This window comes from Sciurus vulgaris (assembly GCF_902686455.1).
Source record: "Sciurus vulgaris genome assembly, chromosome: 14".
Classification (NCBI taxonomy): domain Eukaryota; kingdom Metazoa; phylum Chordata; class Mammalia; order Rodentia; family Sciuridae; genus Sciurus; species Sciurus vulgaris.
In genome coordinates, this window is record NC_136475.1 from 45,629,345 (window position 1) to 45,653,486 (window position 24,142).

The 24,142-nt window shown below is 36.6% G+C and overlaps 1 protein-coding gene across 3 annotated transcripts in view; it reads right to left on the reverse strand.

Annotated features, from left to right (window-relative positions):
- COMMD1 (copper metabolism domain containing 1) overlaps window positions 1-24,142 on the reverse strand; it is a 142,534-nt gene that overhangs the window by 70,131 nt on the left and 48,261 nt on the right. For all 3 annotated transcript variants that reach the window (XM_079109741.1, XM_079109740.1, XM_079109739.1), the window contains exon 2: window positions 14,871-15,152. In XM_079109741.1, the coding sequence (XP_078965867.1) occupies window positions 14,871-15,134 (264 nt within the window). In that variant the 5' untranslated portion in view covers window positions 15,135-15,152. The remainder of the gene's footprint in view (window positions 1-14,870; window positions 15,153-24,142) is intronic.

The window sequence follows — 24,142 nt, forward strand, 5'->3', positions numbered from 1 at the left end:
AGTGATGTCTCCCCCCATGTTTCCAATCTACAGGCACAGAAGGTCCCTTGGCCCCTTATCTGTGGATAAGTAATTTTGATCACTTGAGTAAGACGTTGTCCAGTTTCTCCACTGGGTAGTTAAGTTTTTCCTTTTGCAACTAAAAGGTAATTTGGATGGAAGAACTTTTGAGACTGTGTTGATAATCCTATTCTTCATCCTATCTAACCCCCCTAGATTTAGCATCCTTTGATAATTTTTATCTGAATAATTTCTACCAGAATGTTTGCAAAATTTGATTTTCCTAACTTCTCTTTCTATACTTATTAGTAGTCATTCTGTAAGGAAGATGTTTCCCTTTATCTGTCATCAGTTTAGAATAAATACTTTTTTCTGAAAAAAAAAAAAAAATCTTACAGTTCTTTATTTTTGTACTAGAGAGAAGACAAACTCAAAATGTAGAATGCTACACTTACAGTTCATACAATTTAGAACCTAGCCAGGATATAATTAGTTGTACTAAAAAAAGAAACTGCTAGCATAATCATATTAATGATTGAGATTTATGGTTTTAGGTTAGTGACTTTTTAAGAAAAGAATAAAAACTGCACATTAACTACATTAAGATAGTACTAAGATAATGGTTTATCATTAAAGAAATACAAAAAAGGATTAGAATAGAAACAAAATCAACTGATACCAAAACAAGTAGCAAAAGAGAAAAATATGAAATTATAACACCCCCCCCAAAAAAAAAAAACAAGTCCTGACTAAAATTAAAAGGAATTACAGGTTACAATGGTATTGGATAGCTTTGGAAAGAATGAATTTTTTTTTTTTTTAATTGAACCTAGGGCCTCAGGCATGCTGCTAAGCTAGGCTATGCTTGCAGTCCTAAATCCCTTTTTAATCAGCTACCACACATTAAGTGTTTCAGGCATAGTAATACATTTATATATATATATATATATATATTTTATATACATAATATACTATTTATTCTTTAGGACAATCCTTAAAATTTTTATTGTACCTATTTCATGCATGAGAAATCTAAGGATCATAATGGTATAATGATTTGGCCAGTAAATATCAGAAGAATTAAGTCTAAGAATGTCAAGACACAAATCTACCATCTTTCTTCTATGCCTTTTGTGATTATGACATTTCCCTAGAGAATGCAGCGAACTCAGTATTCAAGGGATGAGGTATACTACCAGGAGAAGATATCCCTGGTTAGCTTAAGTGAAGGATATTATTAATTGTATACCAACAGGTAGCTAGATGGGTTGCTGGGTTCTGATGTAAAATCTGGAATCTGACACACAGAAAATATATAAAATATCTATCAATAAGAACATTTAATCAGCCTCGACCTCCCTCCACAAACAAAAGTTAAATCAAAATGGATCAATGACCTAAGCTACACAGGGATAAATCTTCATGACTCAGATTTGGCAATGGATTCTTAGATTCACAGCAAAAGCCTCAACAACAAAAGGAAAAACATTGCCAAGCATGGCGTGATATAATATAAAGCTGCTCCCCTGCCCTTTCCACTGCAGTCATTTCCCCACCTTCCAACTTCTTGTCAGTCTGTGAACATCCTAGCTAGCTATTGGTTCATCAGTCAGTTTGCAAGTATCCTTCTCTGTTAACCCACGGAATTCAACTGCTTAAGGATAGCTCCCCGTCATTTTCTCTCTCTTCTCACTTTCATGCTCTCTCTCTTCTCCTCACATTCATTCTCTCTCTCTCTTCCTCGCTTTTCACACTCTCTCTTGTGCGCGCTCTCTCTCTTTTCCTCTCATTTTCTCTCTTATTCTGCAGGGAGACACTCTGTTTGCTTAATAAACCCTCTTATGTGAGTTCCCATGTCTGGAGTGGTTTCTGGGTTCTTACACACGGTGTCACATGCCTGTAATTCCAGCAGCTCAGGAGGCTGACGCAGGAGAATCACAAATTCAAAGTCAGCCTGGGCAATTTAGTGAGGCCCTGAGCAACTTAGCAAGACTGTGTCTCAAAATTAAAAAATGAAAAATAAATAAATAAATAAATAAAGAATGAATGAATGAATGAAATAATGAAAATAAATGGGCTACTGACCAGGAAAAAAATACCTACCAAAGATTTGGTAAGAGTTTAATATCAAGAATATATTTTTACAATTTTAAAACTCAACAACAAAAACATATGACACATTTTTTTGAGATATGCATGACCTAAGCACACAGCATTCTTTTCTATGGTGTTCTCATAGCTATAGAGGGCAAAGTTATATAGACATGCCCTCAACTTTGCTTCAGAGGTAGTTGTTTGCATCCTTTCACTTCATACAAAAGCTAACGTCACAAACTTTATTATGTAAAAGATTTCAGTTTGTTTGACTCAATGAGTTTACATGAAGATAAACTGGAAAACTTTCTACTAAACCCACCATGTGAAACAAAGCAATACTACTGTCAATATATCTCTGATTCTGTACTTCCCATTTCTCCAATCTGTTTATAACCCATTCTAAGATGACCACTCTCAAGAGTCTTTTTTCCATTTGTTCATTAAAGGTGTGCATTTCTCAAAGTTCTACTCCTAGTTTTCCTTTTTGTTATTGTTTTGATGTGAGGTGTCCTCCAAAAGCTCCTATGTTAATGCAGGAATGTTCAGAGGCAAAATGATTAGATTATGAGAACTATAACCTCACCGGTCTATCCTAGTTTGAATCAACTGCCTAGGTGGTAACCCTAGGCAGGTGGGGCAGAGCTGGAGGAGTTGAGTCACTGGGGGTGTGCCCTGAAAGGGTGCATATTCCTTGTGACCCCTTCCCCCTTGCTTCTCTCTCTGTTTCCTAATCCTACCACTGAGCTGAGCAATTTCCTCCAGTGTGTCCTTCCCCCATGAATGCTGCCCCACCTTGGAGTTAGCTGTCTACGAACTGAGAACTCTGAAGCTGTGAGCCCCAAATAAACATTTCCTTCTCTAAATTGTTCTTGTCAGATATTTTGGTCACAGCAACACAAAAGCTGACTAAAACACTTCCAGGCTCTTCAATAATCTCTTTAACTTCAAATGAAAAAAAGTTCATGACTCTCAGACCTCTGTTTGCCAAGCCTACATTACCAAAATACAAAACCAAATTTCTAAGTATCTAATAAATATCCTCAGAACTTTTTAATAAAAAGGAGTCAAAGGGGCGAGAGGTGTGGCTCAGTGGTAGAGCGCTTGCCTACCATGTGTGAGGCCCTGGGTTCAATCCTCAGCACTACATATAAATAAATAATATGAAAGATCCACTGACAACTAAAAAATATTAAAAAAAAAAAAAAAAAGGAGCTAGAGCCAGGCATGGTGGTGCACACTTGTAATCCCAGTGGCTCAGGAGGCTGAGGTAGGAGGATCAGTGGTTGAGTGACCCTGGGTTCAATCCCTGGTGCCCTCTTGCAAAAAAATAATTAAAACTTGCTGGTTTTGAATAGTCCCAATCTTTCCAAATGCAAACAACAGGAAAATAAGAAATTCCAAGCAAAATTCAAATCCAAGGCACTGTCTAGAAAACATGGTCTAAAAAATGAGACTGTAGTTATAAAATGTCAAAAAGATCTAAGATGATGCCTCTGAGCACCATCAGTCAGACAAAAGGCCTTTTAAAGATTTTAAAGGTATGACTTAACAGGTTATTTTAATCAAACAGTGGAGCTTCTAAGAAATTCAAAGGCATTATAAATCTGGAGAATGCCCAAAGAGTGAACAGCTTGTCTCAAAGAGATTTTTAGGTATGACTTCTGTCTAATTAAGTGAGCATGAATAAGATCTACAGGAGACCCACAAAGTTTCACAGAGAATTAAACTAGCAGAACATTGCCCATTCAAACAGAAACACAGTACAAAACAAAAAGAAAATCTTTAACATCAAAACTGCCACAGTTGGAAGTAGGTAGAGGAAACTATGCAGCTACAGTCTACTTTTCATTGAAAAAGGAACAATAACTCAGAGTATGAAATCAAAAGCCTAGAAGGCAGAGCTAAGAACCAGGAAGAATTACTCCCAGACACTGAACTCTAATCAAGGAACTACCAACCTATACCCAGTTGGATTTCAGAACTGGTATGAAGCAATGACACCTTTGGGCCAACATTTTTCCTTCTTTTTGACCAAGAATACCTATGGTAGCTATCTTATACCAGGTCACAAGGGGCGGGGCAGATAATATGCCTCTTTTAGTTTAACAAGTCTTCAGATAGGACTCAAGGAGCTGAAATTAAGAATCTACTCCCAAGGACCCATGTAAACCTGGACCTAATTTGGTATAATATACTAAACAAATAATCTGATGTTATAAAAGAGGAATTCTTGTGGAACAGGTGAGTATATTGTGCATATGGAATGAATGTAAGTAATCTGTAGCCACAGAACATACTGTGATCACCTAAAATACGTTCACAAATTCCCTGACACTTTCTTCAAACAGTAGAACCAAATTCTCCTACTTTTGAATGTGGGATGGACTTAGTAACTGATTTCTAAAATAAATAAACTTCCAAAAATAGAGTAAGGAGAAAGAAAAATAGTAAAATTACTGTGCAGGAACCTAGTAAATGCTACCTTGACCAAGAAATGAGCATTAATATGAATAGTGAGATTACACAGATTGCACCTTTACCCTAATGTGATAATGACAAGAAGGGTACTTCACCTCTGTTGTATTCTTTTCCAAAACCCATCGTTAAAGATGGGTCTCCCAACAATTATGTGTTAGAATCTTGAGTGTTGAGAGGTGGAGGTCAGGGCTTTCAGGTATTTAGGTCACCAGAGCTTTACTCTCAGGAATGGATTAATGGCCTTATAAAATGGTTCGCAGAACTGGATTCACTCTTTCCTGCTATGTGAGGATACAACATTCATCCTTCCATCCTTTACCATGTGAAGAGAGAGTTTGTCCACTCTGTATGATAAGCAGAGACAGAGCCTTCACCAGATACCAAAACTATCGGTGCCATAATCTTGAACTCTCAGCCTCCAGAGTTATAAGAAAATAAATTTGTTTTCTTTATAAAATAACCCACTCTCAGATAATGTATTATAATAACAGCAACAAAAACACAGCCAGTCTAAGCATGAGAAAAATGTCAGGCCAAGACTAGGACTACTACAGTATATCTGGCGAGTATTTTTCGAGGCTGTCAAGGTCATTTCACCACATATACATACATCAAAACATCCAGTTTTACATCTTAAATATACACATTTTTAAATTTGTCAATTATACCTCAATAAAGCTGAAAAATAAAAACTGTCAGGTCATGAAAAACACGGGAAGACTAAGAAATAGACATTCAAGGAAATTGGGGAGACATGAGAATTAAATGTAATTTAGGTAGTTTAGTTAGCAATTTAGTGGTACTATAGATTGGATCCTGGAATGGAAAAGGAATATGAATGAAAAAAATGAACGCAAATAAAATCTGGAGTTAATTAACAAAGTATCAATGTGAGTTTCTTATATTGACAAATGTACCATGGTAATGTAAAATGGAAAAACTGGTTGAGGAGTTTAAGGGAATGTATTGCCCTATCTTTATAACTTCTGTGTAAACCTAAAATTAGTTAAAAATAAAATCAATCTCTAGCCAAAACAAGATAAAACTACATTGTTTTAGTCTGTTTTGTGTTGCTATAAAAACAAACAAACAAACAAACAAAAACCAGAGGCCAGATAACTTACAAAAGAAAGAAGCTTATGATTCTGATGGCTGGAGAGTCCAAATGGAATGGCACTGGTGTCCTGGCAAGGCCCTCCACAGTGTGTCACAACATGGCAGAGAAGCAAAAAGGGAACTGGCCATTTGCAGAAGGGGCAAGGCAGCAAGAAAGATTCAGAGGAAGTGCAGATTTGCTTTTGACAACCTACTCTTGCACAAGATCCTACAAGAGCAAGATCAAACTCCATGAGAAAAGCACTGATCCCCCTCAAAGACCTAATAACCTGCCATTATGTCTCATCTCTTAAAGATCCAATATTTAAATACCATTATATTGGGTACCAAGTTTCTAGCATATGAACCTTCAGGGGACACACCCAAAGCATAACACATACTTAACTCAGAGGACTGGTCACTGCATGAAAATATGTTTAGAAGAGTGACTGGAACATGGCAAGGATATAATAAATATTAGCTATTTTTATTCTTGTATTAAGTGGAACACATGATAATAAGAACTATCTTCATTAATTCCATACTTGTTATACTGCCCTATTTATCATTATTTCCCAGCATAAATAAATTGTGACATGTTGATTTATATTTCTTAAAAGAGGAGTAATGGTGAAGAATGAGCAGAAGCAGCAGCTCAAAGAATAGGTCACTGAAGGCACTGCAGTTGCCTGCATACATGCAGACACATTCATATTCTTTCTCTCTCTCTCTCTCTCTCTCTCTCTCTCTCTCTCTCTCTCTCTCTCTCTCTCTCCCTCTCTCCCAGTTCCCAAATTTTGGGATAATTAGGTGACTAATACATGCACTCTCCTGTTATTAATTCATTCTATAAATATTTATCAAATGCCTATTACCTTAATATTTTCAGAGTATAAAAGATGAATATTAATAATAAATCATAGGCGTCTTGAAGACATAAGCTAACAAGACTATAGTGGACACATAATGATTTTGCTTGTGTAACATGCCTAATTCCTTTCGGGAACTGCTCCTTAACTATTCCCTAGTAATATCTGCTGTTAATCTATCTTACTTTATCCTTGGTTAAAGAGTTGGGCAGAGTTCAAAGCCAGTCTCAGCAATGGCAAGGCACTAAACAACTCAGTGAGACGCTGTCTCTAAGTAAAATACAAAATAGGGCTGGGGATGTGGCTCAGTGGTTGAGTACCCCAGAGTTCAAACCCCAAAAAAAAAAAAAAAAAAAAAAAAAAAAAAGATGGGCAAATACTACAAATATAAATTACCCTAATTTCTATAAACCGTGACTATTCCATGTGACCTAAGCAGGGAAAAAAAGAATTTACCTTTTATCAACATACATATGTTGGAAAGAGAGATGAACTTAAAAAGACAGATCTGAGTCTCCTAGGTTTCATCTTGCCTCCACATGAAGTCAGCGTGTTTAGAGAATGATATGAATAGAGCCAGACAGTTAAGAGATATCTGAAGCCAAGAACAAAATCTGAGTTTCATAAGAAGCAAACCCACTGACTTCCTTTTTGGCTTTAGTTTAACCCTAATATAGTTGTTTTGTTTTTTAAATCTAAGTTGTATTAAGTGCTAGAGAAAGGTTCAGTGTATTCCAGCAACTCATATCAGATTTGGCTGAAGTAAGTGGGGAGAAATTCAAGGCAGAGGTATTCAGTAACATGAAGAAGTAAAAGCATTTCACCAAATGAAAATGTGAATGGAGCTGCCAAGCGTGGTGGCACCCCTGTAATCCTAGCAGTTTGGGAGGCTGAGGCAGAAGGATCACGAGTTTAAAGCTGGCCTTGGCAAAAGCTAGGTGTAAAGCAACTCAGTGAGACCCTGCATCTAAATAAAAATACAAAATAGGGTTGAGGATGTGGCTTGGTGGTCAAGTGCCCCTGAGTTCAAAAACCCAGCTATCCAAAAACAAAAAGAAAGAAAAGGCAAATGGATAAAGAACATTCCGAGTAGAAAGGGGAAAGAATATGGCATGTATGTAAAATGCAGTTCAGCTTGGTTAGACAGTGTAATATAAACAGATGATAGATCACAGGTGCCTTAAATGATATTCTTACAAGACTAGCTGTTTCTCTAGACTAAAGAAGTGACTGTGAGAGGATATCACAGAAAGATAGATCAAATTCCTTTTGTGATTAACACTCTTTGGTAATTATGCACTTATTAGTTTTATCATCATAATTTGGTGGTTTTATACTGTATCCACAAAAGAATTAAATGACTTATTAATTCAGATATACTTCCTCTGTTATTGACTTCTAATCTACTTAGATAAATAACCCTGGCAATAAAAAAGAACTATAGTTTATATGGCAATTAATCTGAGCTGGTTCCTGGTGATTACCACTCATTATTGTCACCTGCATCTTAAGTAATATCATTGAGCTCTTTAATTAATTATACACAAAGCTATCTAGAAAGTTTAAAAACATGATAAACCTAAAACTATTTAAGTTAAAAAATACCACTATTTTCCTGGTAACATAACTCATTTAAAAAAAAAAAGTGTTAGAAATGACCTTATACCATACAGAAAATTAACTCAAAATGAATCAAACTGGAGTTAAAACTTTAAAACTCTTAGAAGAAAACAAAGGAAAATATTCATGGCAATGGATTTGGCAATGATTTCTTGGATGTGGTATCAAAACAAAAGGTAACAAAAGGAAAATTAGGTAAACTGGATAATATCAAAATTAAAAATAGTTGTGCATCCAAGGACACTACCTAAAGAGAAAACTCAAAGAGTAGGAAGAAACATCTACAAATCATTTATCTGATATGGGATTGATATTCAGAATATATAAAGAAATTCCTACAATTCAACAATAACAACTAGATTTTTTTTTAATGGAAAAAACTTGAAGACATTTCTCTAAAGAAGATGATCAACATCACTAATCATTAATGTATTCAATGCAAAACTACAATGAGGTACAACTTTATACCCATTAGGATGCCAACTATAAAAAAAGAAAAAGAAAGTAAGAGTTAGTGAGGATGTACCAGAATTGGAACCCTCATGCATTGCTGGAAAGACTACAGAATTGTGCAGCCACTGTGAAAAACAGTTTGGCAGTTTCAGGGTTCAATCCTCAGTACCAATAGATAGGCAGGTAGGTAGGTAGGTAGGAAGGCAGATAGATAGGTAGACAAAAAAATAAATAAATAAAGTTAAACATAGAATTGCCATATGATCCAGCAAGTCCAGTCCTAAATATATACCCAAATGAATTAAAAGTGGGGACTCAAATAGGTATTTGTGCATCAACGTTCATTATTCACAATAGCCAAAAGGTTGAAAAACCCAAGTGTCCATCATCAGCAGACAAATGGATAAACAAAATGTGATATAATAGGATATCATCCAGCCTTAAAAAAGGAATGAAATTATGACACATTCTACAACATAGATGAACCTTGAAAATACTATGATAAGTAAAATAAGCCAAATACAAAAATTGTATGGTTCTATTTATCTAAGGTATCTAATAGACAAATGCACACAGAAAGCACAACAGAAGTCAGAGAGAGGTAGAAATAGGGAATTATTGTTTAATGTGTATTGAATTTATGTTAGGAATAATGAAAAAATTCTGGAAATAAATAATGGTGATGGTTATATAACAATGTGAATATACTTAATATCACTGGACTGTATACTTTAAATGGTTAAAATGGTAAATTTATGTTATGTATATTTTATCATAAATCTTTTAAAGTGCTAAGAATGGGCTAAGACCAGAGGCCTTCTACATTTATCTTGGCAGTAGAGCAGTGGCATACATGGAATGAAACTCACAGCCAACCAACCAGTACTGAAATACTAGACAAACATAAGCAATTTCAACATTGCTGGGCATGATACACTGTTGCCCTGACTTTAGGACAAGGGACTCAAATCCAAATATTGTTTCCAAGTCCTCTTAATGCTTGGTTTCCTGGATTCCTCTCAAGCACCTCATCTGTCCACAAGAATAGAGAGACTGAATGGCAGCAATCTGAAGTCAGTCCAACACCAAGGTCTGTTGGCAGACTAGAAAGAGGCTGAGGACTTCTGCAGTGCCAAACCCCTGTTCTCATAGGATCAGCGAGTTTGCAAAGATAATAGGCCCTCTCTCTTTCCCTTTTTAAAACTTTTTCTTGATATATAATATACATATAGAAAAGGGTATCATAAGAAACAATGATTTTTTAAAGCATATTAGGAAAATTCTTTAAGTTCAGTAATCTTAAATTTATTTAAAAATTGAAGTTTAAAAATAGATTTATTTCATCACAAACAGTATTATCTTAACTGTCAAGTGTTAAATAATTTCATTTGTTTTCCCCCAAGTAGAAGGGCTAAAGCTATGAAAACAGTCAAGTTGCATATTAGATGGTCAACTTAGCAAAAAGACTTAAAAAGTGACTAAGTAGAATGTTAATACTAACATATTCAAACAAGAAAATACAAGCAGTTACCTCAATTCCTCACCTTTTCTTGTTTTCTACATCATTCTAAGTCAGCTCTGAGCAACTTCACTACATTCAAAACACATTCCCTATCTGTTCACTTCTCTCTACTCTGCTAAAACTGTCCCCATCTTCCTCGATAATATTATCTTACCTGTACATGGTAGCAGCCCCCTTAAGTGGTCTCTCAGCTTTACCATTTTATTTTTAATCCCACAACACATTATAATGAACACATTATAATTTAAAAAAATTTTTAAACAAGGGAATTGTCATAAATGAGGAAAAGAGATGAAAATGTCAAAAGACTGTATAACCCCACCTCTGTTATTTTTTTAAGTGAACCATTAATATTGCATCCATTCACCTTTGAATACCTAAATCTTGTTAACAGAATGAAAGATGAAGTTTTTTTCTTTTCTTTCTTTTTTTTTTTTTTTTTTTTTTAACTTGAGATCCTATTATATAGAGGTTTGGAAACAAATGAGAATTGTCCTTAATGTGCACAAATCAATTTCAAACTTAGTGATTCTCCCCCTGGGATCTGAGTATCCTGGCTTCACTCTTGACCATATATACTCCATTTTCCACAGGTGACTAAAAGTGATTCTATTAGGATATAAATCACATCATATGATTCCCTTGTTTGAAACTCTAATGGTTTGCAATTATACTTATAAATAAAATTCAGATTTTCTCTCAAGACTAACTTCTCCCCTTGACTGTTCCCTCTGTATTTTCTGCCCCATATCTTCCTGAGGGTGGCCCCTTCCTGTGATTCACACTTAGCTCACCCCCTAGGAGAAGTATTCCCTAATCAAGCTAAAGCAGTCATCTTAACTTTGAGATAGAGTCTGAGCAGCTATAATTTGTTTTTTAAGCTCCTCAGGTGGGACTAATATGTAGCGATACTAAGAATCACTGCACTAAATGAGTTTTGCTTTTGCTTATGATAGTTTTATTCCAATTTATTTCTTGCTACTTCTCACTGCCTGTGGGTTGAAAAGTGGAAAACTACATGTATGAAGTAGTAAGAAAGAAATTGCAATCATCAGAAACCTGTACTAAATGACTGCCAAAGGACATACCTATCTGTTAAATGCAAGTGAATAGAACTTGTTCAGCCTGTATCAATTTTTTTGTTGTTGTTATTTCATGACTCTCAGCCCTGGATCACAAAGCTGAAATTGTCAGAAAAATCAAATGCTGTCTTAGCCTATGTTACCAAACCAGGACCATTTTGCCCACTGCATAGTATGTCAATCACTGAATTGACAAATTTTGCAAAAGAGTTTATTCACACGAAGGCCAAGAGATATGAAGAGATGGGAAACCTAAGTCTCAACCACACAGTCCCAAGGATATAATTAAGGAGTATATATAGGAAGAAGTAAGGTGATTCAAGGCCTGGGGAAAGGTGAGTAGAGGTAAAGCAATCTGTACATGTACATGTATAATCAGTCTTCACAGCCCTTCACAAGATGCATGTTCACAAAATGGCAGTTTGCAAGATCTGAGGGTAGAGTTTTTGGCCCTCTAACATCAAAAGGCCACCCATCAGACACTTGCAAAGACCCAAGTGAAGAGAAGGGTTTTGACACAAGCAGTCCTGAAATCCCTGAAAAGTAACTTGATGTATCCCACAGGTCACAGGAATTATCTGCAGCAAAGCTAATGAGAGACTATTAATAACATATTGCTCAACTGCATGACCCTCAAAATTAGCGATTTTTAAAATCAACTAAAAGCAAGTGAAACTAGAGTTTTTCATGGTTTCATTCAAAACTATCTTAACTTTCTGAGAAAAGATTGCCTTTCTCTTTTCCAAGTCTTGGTAAAAATCTTCAGTTTGATATAATTTCTTAACACTAATTATTAATCTTCTTTACTATGAACTCCATAAGATAGGGGATTTGTATTGCTCACTGATAAATTCCCAGCTCTTAAATAATGCCTGATATATAGTAGATGTTTAGTAAACAGTGAATGATGTGATTAATTTATTAATTTATTCATTCAACAAATAGTTACCATGTGCCAGGCAGCATTCTAGACTTTGAGGCTATAGCAATGAAAATTATGGAAATGATATTAAGTAAAGCAAGCAGCAGAGGACTGAACTTTTAAAAAGATAGCCAGTAAAGGGTTCATTGAAAAGGTGATTTTTAAGAAAAGACATCAAGAAAGTGAAGAAGCTAGCTATGCAGATATCTGGGAAGATCAACAATACCACTGGCCCTAAAAAGATAACATATCTGGCATGTTCCAGAAATCAGCAGCAAGAAGGCCAATGAGTCTAGTTAGTGTAGATTAAGGTAGAAGCCTATTAATCTGATTGAGATAAGAAGGCACTAGAGTAAGATGGGAAGTCTTAAATACATTATTGAACTTATACTTCAACAGAGTCACTTTGGATACTATGTATTGAGAAAAGGCTGAAGATCAAAAGCAGAGAAATCAGTTAGGAAGATGTTTATAATCAGAAGCAAGATAATGGTAATTTGAACACAGTAGTAGGTGGGAGAGGGAGTGGACAAACTTTTTTAAAATAGACCCAGCAAGATTTGATGAAGGACTGAATCTGGATGTGAAGGGGGGGAAAAAAAGGAGGATATGAACTGAAAGAATGGAGGTACCACTAACTGAAGTGAGGAAAAAACAAAAGAGGGGTAAGTTTGGGAGGTATATGAGGAACTTGGTTTGGGACATATTCAATTATTGATGCCTTTTAAACATTTAAGTAGAGTTCTCAAGTATGTCATAAAAACATACCTGGAATTTAGTGGAGAAATTTAATGTGGAGTTATAAATTGGGGAGTCATCAGCATATAGATGGTATTTAAATCGATGAACTCCAACATCATTAGGGAATTAAAATTAGGGAAATGTAAATCAAAACTATACTGAGGTTGCATCTCATACCAGAATGGTAGTCATCAAGAATCCATATGACAAAAGATAGTGGACTGAGACAGACACTATTACCCTATGTACATGTATGGTTACATGAATGGTGTGAATCTACATTGTGTACAACCATAGAAATAAAAAGTTGTACCCCATTTGTGTACAATGAATCAAAATGCAGTCTGTAAAAAAATGAATAAATGAATAAAACAGAATATATGTGACAATAAATTCTGGAGAGGATGTGGAGAAAAAGGAACACTTACACAGTTGGTGGACTGTAAATTAGTACAACCACTATGGAAATCAGTATGGAGGCTCCTCAAAAGACTAGGCAGCCACCAAAGGACCCAGCTATAACACTCCTTGGTATTTTTGCTAAAGAATGTAAGTTATCATAATACAGTGATACATGCATACCCATGTTTATAGAAGCACAATTCACAATAGCCAAACTATAGAACCAGCCTAGGTGTCCATCATGGATGAATTGATAAAAGAAAACGTGGTATATGTACACAATGGAGTTTTATTCAATCATAAAGAAAAATGAAAATTATGTCTTTTGCAGGAAATGGATGGAATTTACTTTATGTTAAATGAAATAAGTCAACCTCAGAAGGTTAAGAGACAAATGTTTTCTCTCATATGTGGAAGCTAGAGAGGAAAAAGGAAAAGAAAGATGGGAACAGATTTCATGGAAATCAAACAGATCAGCACAGGAAAGGGATCAAGTAGTGGGAGGCAGGGAGAGAGGGGATAGTACTGGGGAGTGATATTGGCCAAATTATACTGTTATACTGTGTGCATGTATAAATATGTAACAACAAAATTCATCATTATGTACAATTATAATGCACCAATAAAAAAAGAAACAAAAGAAAATATGTAAAGAAACCTACCAGCTTAAAAAATATATATTCTCATCATTCAGAAGAAAAGAAATAATTTTCTATTATAGAATATAATAGAAGCACTTGTTTCATTATTTATCTGAAAAGTAATTTTGATTATCTAATTTAGTGATCTGGTTATTCTCTTATTAATTGCCTGTTTCTCCCTCTCTGTCAAAATACATAAGCCAGGTCATTAAAAATCTGATTTGGCAGGCATCTGGAGCACAAACTGAATGACCTAAAGAAATACCACACTAAGATTATCTAATATAATGACTGTACAGAAGGCAAAGAAAAGAAAAGCACTGTTTTGTAAACAATATCAAATTGACAATTACTTGTGAGCTCAAGGTCAGAGACAGCACACTTGAGACTTTAGGAACAATACATTAATGTAATTAAAATACACTGTTTCCCACTTTACTGACCATAAAGATAACTGGGTAAAACTGTTTTGTTCTGTGTTGTTTAATATCAAATCTTGTTTTTTGTTGTTTTTTTTGTGGTTGTTTTTGCAGGACAGGGGATGTACTGGGGACTGAACTCAGGGGCACTTACCCACTAAGTCACTTCCCCAACCCTTTATTTAGTATCTCTACTATTACCTTGGAGAGTCTGATCAAATTGCCAAGATTTATCTAAAATGTAGTAGGAGGCAGCTTCTACACAATCACTTTATCAACCAGTTCTCTGTTCTGAGAAAACTGCAAAAGATCCTGTGGCTGGTTTTAAACTCTGCCCATAATAATTAATATCCATTAATATCTATTTTTAGACGATTCTACCTCTGAAAAGGGATTCAAGGCATCAGGGTCTCTTTTTTTATTCTTTTTATCTCAGCAAAGAATACTGTTAATAAAAATCAATCTGAATGTATGGGGTAATACATAATGGAAAATATAGTTTACAAAGATTGATTGAAGTTGAACTCACCTGTCCACTTTTCCCAAATTCTAGCTCTACTATGGCAACAGGGGTGTGTATTTGAGATGAGTGCCTTGACTGGGACTTGCCATCAACTCTCCAGCTCAGGCCCCGAAGTCCATTGTCCCAACGACTCTGGTTCATGAGGCTCTCTCGAATTTTTATCTTGTGGCTCTTCCAGAATTTGGAAATGACAGCAGCCTGGTCAGATGTGATCCCACCTTGCTTTTTGGTTTGAGCAGTCAAGAATGCCTCCAGCTGGTTGAAATCCATGTCTGCAGATGCAATAGACTATAAAAATGACAGAAAAAGCAATAAATTTGAATTTGGTAGATAATTAGAAAAACAGCTTCTTAACTACAGAGCATATTTTGAATGATTCTTAAGTACTAACTATGCTTTCAAAAAGGATCATCAAGAACGGTAATGAGTAAGTTTAAATACAAAAGTACTCCGTTTGCAAACACCAAATATCAGAAAAGCTATAGTTAAAAATTCTATCATTCAAATTCTATATTAATAACTAAAATTTAGCTCAAATATCCAGTTTCATGTGAATAAAATGAAAATTATTTTAAATAATAAAACAAAAGAATAAAATTAATCAGTTCTCTGATGCAATCTTATAGTGCCTTATAGATAGGCTTGATTTGACAAAGTACAACTGTACAATGTTTGCATATTTTTTTTTTTGGTACAATGTATTCTCCATAAGAAGCACTAAGTAGGGGTTGGGGTTGGAACTCAGTGGTAGAACGCTGACCTCACATGTATGAGGCACTGGGTTTGATTCTCAGCACCACATAAAAAATAAGCAAATAAAGGTATTTTATCCATCTACAACTAAAAAAATTTTTAAAAAAGAAGCACTAAGTAAATGTTGTTAAACGAAGGCATTATTTTAGCTTTGCAGTCTATCTTCAGTGAGGAACAGCTCATTTGCAATACTACTCTGCAATTATATATAATCTTAATATTTTTCCTTACATTTTCAAAACTTAATTGCCATTGAAGTTGGGTTCTCAATTCAACCATCCAAGAAAACAGCAAATAAATATTAAGTTTGAGCATAAAATAAAAAGCCTTAAATTTGCACAGCAGTCTTTAATCTTTCAAAGTATTTTCACATTTATTATTGCAGTTGAGTTCACAATCCATTTTCAAAGATGATAAGGTAGACAGAAGTAGGATTAGTTCTTTTTACTCTCAATTTATAGAATTGTAAACAGAAGCATAGAGAAACCAAATGATTTTCCCAAAAGCTCAGTAAGGGAAGTGCAGAGCCAAAGTCTCCTACATGGTAAGCCATGTTTCTCTCTAATTAGTTTTCATAATTGACTACATTGGAGAAGTAGATTCTGTATTATTTTCAGTGAAAAATATCTAAACTGGTACATTCTGCCAACAATGATTCAGAGATACCAGTACCTAAGGAGTAAATACAATGCTTTATTCATGACCTTTAGAAACTATGAAACATTAAACAATACACAGATTATCACCACCATTTTTTTATTTAAGACTTGGTTATTTCAGTGAGATAAAAAATACATAAATGTTAGTTTAAAAAATAGCAAAACTGAGAGATAAAATTGAGAAGATAGTGTGGAGTCAGATTATAAGGTGCCAAAGTCAGAGGTTTAGATAGTGTTATATATAGGCAATAAGGAGCCACTAAAGCCAGGTAAACGGGTAATCACAATGCAAAGCTCAACCTGAGCACTAATAAAATAAATCTGAGAAAAGTAAGTAGCTATACTGAAGGGGGAAATCGCCAAAGGGATGAACAATGGGGCTTGGGAGAGGAGAGTGACAGTTAATGATTTAAAACCAGGGCAAGCTTTCCCTTGCCTTTTCTTTGATAGGTCCCTACTCTCTCCTGGTCATAAGGGCTGATATGAATTCCAAATCAGAATATCCTCCTCTTTCTGGGAACACTGACTGGTCCACATTAATTTCCCAATTTAGAGCAGAAGGACAAATGGTCTTGCCTTTCAGAATCATAATACAGAACGATATGAGGCTGGGGTTATGATCAGTCATTTTCTTTTACCTCTGGGCAAAAGCCTGAGTACAATTTAAAAAAAAAAAAAGAAGTAGTAGTAGTGTGGGGTTGGGGGGGAAGAAGGAGGAGGAGGAGGAAGACGACGACCACGATGACGATGACAACGAGGAAAAGCAGCAGCAGCAGCAGCCTCCACTACCACCGCCAAGCAGAGTAGATTCTAATGTGCCAACATCTCTGTTCTATAACCCCCAAGACACTGGTTCCTGCAGGACTTCCTTCAATTCTATTCAGTATTCGAGCATCTTTCCCACTCACAGGCATCAAATAAATAAATACAAATACGTATATGTACACATACACACACATACACACATATATACATACACACTGTCAAGAAAATTCAAGTTGTAGTCCTATAATTTAGAACCAACAGTACTGACTAAAATCAGGTAGTAAGAGTAAGGATAGAGGAATATAAGGTAGGCAATGTACAGGTAGTATATGAATGGAGAAAGTAGGGCTGGGGCTAAAAAACAAATGTGCTGCCTTTCATTTCTCCATTAATATAAAAAATGGTAAATATTACAACTTTCTGGTAGATTAAAGCTATTTCATGTTACAACTCAAGAAATATTAATATCTGCCTATTTACCAGATATTTGGCTTAAAAACCTCTGGCTGTGCCACTTAATAGAAATATTAATTTGTACAACATACTATAATTAGGTTAAACTATTTCCACTGGCACCGTGCATCACAATTCACTGGTTTGGGTCATTCTTTTCCCCAAAATCAAGAAATATCTATTCTGATATAATTTTACCTGTGACTGAATTTAGTTTCTGTTCCAGCTGATAATATATTGAACTGGAATCAATTCATCCAAATTTTTAAGACAATCAAAAATTAAATAAGGAATTATTTGGGACTGAGTTCATTTCATCAATTTTTATTTAATTCAAGAAATATTTGGGGGGCGATCCAAGATGGTGGACTGGAGGGTGACTGCATCTCCTGTCGCTCCAGAACCCAGGATTCAAGAAGGGGAGGCATTGAGAGACTCAGACTAGAATAGAGCAACGGGGTGAGTCTCCCCCACTGGGCTCAGCCTGGGCTGCAGGCCCAGATAGAGGCGGCTTATCAGAGTAGGGCAAGGCAGCTAGAGTCATCCCCAGGTAGCCCTGCTCACTCCGGCGGTGGGCTCCTCCCACACGGCCAGCTTCTCCAGCTTCTCCAGCTTCTCGGAGCAGGGCCCCCAGTGAGAGCCTTTCTGCACAGAACCAGCTCCAAGTCCCGGAGCCAGCACAGTGAGCTCCGGCCTGCAGGCAGCTTCAGGGACCAGACAGGGCAGCCAGGGACTTCCCCAAGCAGCCCTGCTCCCTCCGGCAGGAGGCGCCTTTCAAGGCTAGCTTCTCGGTGCAGACCATCCAGTGAGAGCCTTTCTACACAGAGCCAGCCACAAGTTCCCGAGCCAGCGGAGAGCTCCGACCCGCAGGCAGCCTCTGGGACTAGGGCAGGGCAGCCAGAGACTTCTCCAGGCAGCCCTGCCCCCTCCGGCTGCAGGCTCTTTCCACAGGGCAATCCAAGATGGTGGACTAGAGGGTGACTGCATCTCCTGTCACGCCAGAACCCAGGGTTCAAGAAGGGGAGGCATTGAGAGACTCGGACTAAAATAGAGCAACGGGGTAAGTCTCTCCCACCAGGTGAAGCTCGGCCTGGGAGGCCCGGATAGGGGCAGCTTATCAGAGCAGGGCAGGGCAGCTAGATCCTTCTCCAGGTAGCCCTGCTCACTCCGGCGGTGGGCTCCTCCCACACGGCCAGCGTCTCGGAGCAGGCCCCCCAGTGACAGCCTTTCCACACAGAGCCAGCTCCAAGCTCTGGAACCAGTAGTGGGCTAGGGGCAGCTTTCTTCGGAAGCACTGCACTATCAAGTTCCTCCAAGACTTCAGGCTACTGAAGGCTGGGAGGTGATACACTGGAAATCTACAGGGACACTATAAACCAATAGAGGAAATCTGCAATATCTCAAAGTCCCACTGACATCTGACCAATATGAGAAAACAAGGGAAAAAATGTCCCAAACAAACCTAGATACTATATCAATAAAACTCAATGACAGCACAGCAGAAGAAATGTCAGAAAGGGAGTTCAGAATGTACATAATTAAAACAATCAGGGAAGCAAACGAGGAGATGAAAGAGCAAATGCAGGCATTGAAGGAGGAGATGAAAGAGCAAATGCAGGCATTAAATGATCGCACCAATCAACAGTTAAAAGAGCAAATATGGGAAGCAAGAGATCATTTCAATAAAGAGTTAGAGATACTGAACAGAAAAACAGAAATCCTTGAAATGAAGGAAACAGTAAACCAAGTTAAAAACTTCATAGAAAGCATAACCAATAGGATAGAACACCTGGAAGACAGAACCTCAGACATTGAAGACAAAATATTTAATCTTGAACACAAAGTTGACCAAACAGAAAAGATGGTAAGAAATCATGAACAGAATCTCCAAGAACTATGGGATATCATGAAAAGGCCAAATTTAAGAATTATTGGGATTGAGGAAGGCTTAGAGAAACAAACCAAAGGAATGAACAATCTATTCAATGAAATAATAGCAGAAAATTTCCCAAATCTGAAGAATGAAATGGAAAACCAAGTACAAGAGGCTTATAGGACTCCAAGTATACAAAATTACAACAGACCCACACCAAGGCACATTATTATGAAAATACCTAACATACAAAATAAAGACAGAATTTTAAAGGCTGCGAGAGAAAAGAATCAAATTACATTCAGGGGGAAACCAATAAGAATATCAGCAGATTTTTCAATCCAGACCCTAAAATCTAGAAGGTTATGAAACAACATTTACCAAGCCCTAAAAGAAAATGGATGCCAACCAAGAATCTTATACCCAGCAAAACTTACTTTCAGATTTGACGATGAAATAAGATCCTTCCATGATAAACAAAAGCTAAAGGAATTTACAAAAAGAAAGCCGGCATTGCAGAGCATTCTCAGCAAAATATTCCATGGGGAAGAGATGAAAAACAATGATGCAAATCAGCAACGGGAGGAACTAGCCTAGGGGAATAGCCAAATAGAGGAGAAGCCAAATCATGTCAAAAAACAAAAATGAGTCAAATGACTAGGAATACAAATCATATCACAATAATAACCCTGAATGTTAATGGCCTGGACTCATCAATCAAAAGACATAGACTGGCAGATTGGATTAAGAGGAAAAATCCAACAATATACTGCCTGCAAGAGACTCATCTCATAGAAAGAGATACCCAAAGACTAAAGGTGAAAGGATGGGAAAAAACATACCATGCACATGGACACAGCAAAAAAGCTGGAGTATCCCTCCATCCTCATTTCAGATAATGTGGACTTCAAGCCAAAACTAGTCAGAAGGGATAAAGAAGGACATTACATACTGCTTGGGAGAAGCATAAATCAGCAAGACATAACAATCATAAATATCTATGCCCCAAACATTGGCTCATCCATGTACATCAAACAAATCCTTCTCAATTCCAGAAATCAAATAGACCACAACACAATAATACTGGGCAATTTTGGCACACCTCTCTCACCACTGGATAGATCTTCCAAACAAAAATTGAATAAAGAAACCACAATTCTCAATGGCACAATCAACAATTTGGACTTAACCGACATATACAGAATATACCATCCAACAAAGAACAAATAAACTTTCTTCTCAGCAGCACATGGATCCTTCTCTAAAAATGGACCATGTTTTGTGCCACAGAGCTACTGTTGGCAAATACAAGATAGAGATACTACCTTGTACTCTATCAGATCATAGTGGATTGAAATTAGAAATAAATGACAGAATAAAAAATAGAAACTTCTCCAATACCTGGAAATTAAATAATACACTGTTATATGATGAATGGATAACGGAAGACATCAGGAGGGAAATAAAAAAATTCTTGGAAATAAACGAGAACAAAATCATATCATATCAAAATCTCTGGGACACTATGAAAGCAGTACTTAGAGGAAGATTTATTTCATGGGGCGCATTCAACAAGGGAAGTAGAAATCAACAAATGAACGACTTAACACTACAGCTCAAAGCCCTAGAAAAAGAGGAGCAGACCAACACCAAAAGTGGTGGAAGACAGGAAATAGTTAAATCAGAGCCGAAATCAACGAAATTCAAGCAAAAGAAACGATTGGAAAAATTAACAAAATAAATAGTTGGTTCTTTGAAAAAATAGACAAAATTGATAGACCCTTAGCCACACTAACAAAGAGAGAGAGGGAGAAAACTCAAATTACTGAGGTTCGGAATGAACAAGGAAATATCACAACAGACACGAGTGAAATACAGAACATAATTGGAGGCTATTTTGAAGGTCTGTACTCCAGCAAGACAGAAGACCTAGGAGACATCAACGAGTTTCTGGAGATATATGGATTGCCTGGACTGAATGAGGAGGACATACACAACTTGGATGAATCAATTTCAAGCAATGAAATAGAGGAGGTCATCGGGGGCCTGCCAATGGAGGGGAGTCCAGGACCAGAAGGGTTCTCAGCCGAGTTCTACAAAACCTTTAAAGAAGAGCTCATTCCAATACTCCTCAAAGTATTCCATGAAATAGAAGAGGAGGGAACCCTCCCAAACTCATTCTATGAAGCCAATATCACCCTGATACCTAAACCAGACAGAGACACATCGAGGAAAGAAAATTTCAGACCAATATCCTTAATGAACATTGACGCAAAAATTCTCAACAAAATTTTAGCAAATCACATACAAAAATATATTAAAAAGATAGTGCACCATGATCAAGTGGGTTTTATCCCAGGGATGCAAGGTTGGTTCAACATCCAGAAATCAATAAATGTCATTCACCATATCAACAGACTTAAAGTTAAGAATCACATGATTATTTCAATAGATGCAGAAAAAGCATTCGATAAAATACAGCATCCCTTCATGCTCAAAACACTAGAAAAAATTGGGGTAGTGGGAACATTCCTTAACATTGTAAAGGCCATCTAATCTACGCTAAGCCCATGGCCAATATCATTCTAAATGGTGAAAAACTGAAAGCTTTCTCCCTAAAATCCCCCCTCTTTCACCACTTCTATTCAACATCGTCCTTGAGACTCTAGCCAGAGCAATTAGACAAACCAAAGAAATTAAAGGGATACGAATAGGAAAAGAAGAACTCAAACTATCCCTGTTCGCTGATGACATAATTATAAATTTAGAGGAACCTGGAAATTCCACCAGAAAACTTTTAGAACTCATAAGTGAATTCAGTAAAGTAGCAGGTTACAAGATCAATGCTCATAAATTCAATGCATTTTTATACATAAGTGATGAATCTTCAAAAGGAGAAATTAGGAAAACTACCCCATTCACAATAGTCTCGAAAAATACTTGGGAATCAATCTCACAAAAGAGTTGAAAGACCTCTACAATGAGAACTACAGAACACTAAAGAAAGAAATTAAAGAAAACCTTAGAAGATGGAAAGATCTCCCATGTTCTTGGATAGGCAGAATTAATATTGTCAAAATGGCCATACTACCAAAAGTGCTATACAGATTCAATGCAATTCCAATTAAAATCCCAATGACGTACCTTACAGAAATAGAGCAAGCAATCATGAAATTCATCTGGAAGAATAAGAAACCCAGAATAGCTAAAGCAATCCTCAGTAGAAAGAGCGAAGCAGGGGATATCACAATACCAGATCTTCAACTCTACTACAAAGCAATAGTAACAAAAACGGCATGGTATTGGTAACAAAATAGAAAGGTAGATCAATGGTACAGAATAGAGGACACGGACACAAATCCAAATAAATACAACTTTCTCATACTAGACAAAGGGGCCAAAAATATGCAATGGAGAAAAGATAGCCTCTTCAACAAATGGTGCTGGGAGAATTGGAAATCCATATGCAACAGAATGAAATTAAACCCCTATCTCTCACCCTGCACAAAACTCAACTCAAAATGGATTAAGGACCTCGGAATCAGACCAGAGACCCTGCATCTTACAGAAGAAAAAGTAGGTCCAGATCTTCAACATGTCGGCTTAGGATCAGACTTCCTCAACAGGACTCCCATAGCACAAGAAATAAAAGCGAGAATCAATAACTGGGATAGATTCAAACTAAAAAGCTTTCTCTCAGCAAAGGAAACTATCAGCAATGGGAAGAAATAGCCTACAGAGTGGGAGAAAATCTTTGCCACTCATACTTCAGATAGAGCACTCATCTCCAGAATCTATAAAGAACTCAAAAAACTCTACACCAAGAATGCAAATAATCCAATCAACAAATGGGCTAAGAAAATGAATAGACACTTCACAGAAGATCTACAAGCAATCAACAAACATATGGAAAAATGTTCAACATCTCTAGTAATAAGAGAAATGCAAATCAAAACCACCCTAAGATTCTATCTCACCCCAATTAGAATGGCGATTATCAAGAACACAAGCAACAACAGGTGTTGGCGAGGATGCGGGGAAAAAGGTACACTCATACCTATGGCTGGTGGGGCTGCAAACTAGTGCAGCCACTCTGGAAAGCAGTATGGAGATTCCTCAGAAAACTTAGAATGGAACCACCATTTGACCCAGCTCTCCCACTCCTTGGCCTATACCCAGAGGACTTAAAATCAGCATACTACAGAGATACAGCCACATCAATGTTCATAGCTGCTCAATTCACAATAGCCAGATTGTGGAACCAACCTAAATGTCCTTCAATTGATGAATGGATAAAGAAACCGTGGTATATATACACAATGGAATATTACTCAGCCATAAAGAATGATGGCATTTGTAGGCAAATGGGTGAAATTGGAGAATATCATGCTAAGTGAGATAAGCCAATCTCAAAAAACCAAAGGACGAATGATATCGCTAATAAGTGGATGATGACACAAAATGGGGGGTGGGAGGGGTTAGTGTTAGGGTTAGAATTAGGGTTAGGGAGGGGAGCAAGAATGGAGGAAGGAAGGACTGTATAGAGGGAAAAGAGGGAGGGTGGGGGGAAGGGAAAAAATAAAAGAATGAATCAAACAACATTACCCTATGTAAATTTATGATTACACAAATGGTATGCCTTTACACCATGTATAAACAGAGAAACAACATGTATCCCATTTGTTTACAATAAAAAAAAGAGTATGTGAAGAAAAAACTGAGAAAGGCTCTTATATCAAGCCACAATTCAATAATCTTTAATATCAATAGTATAT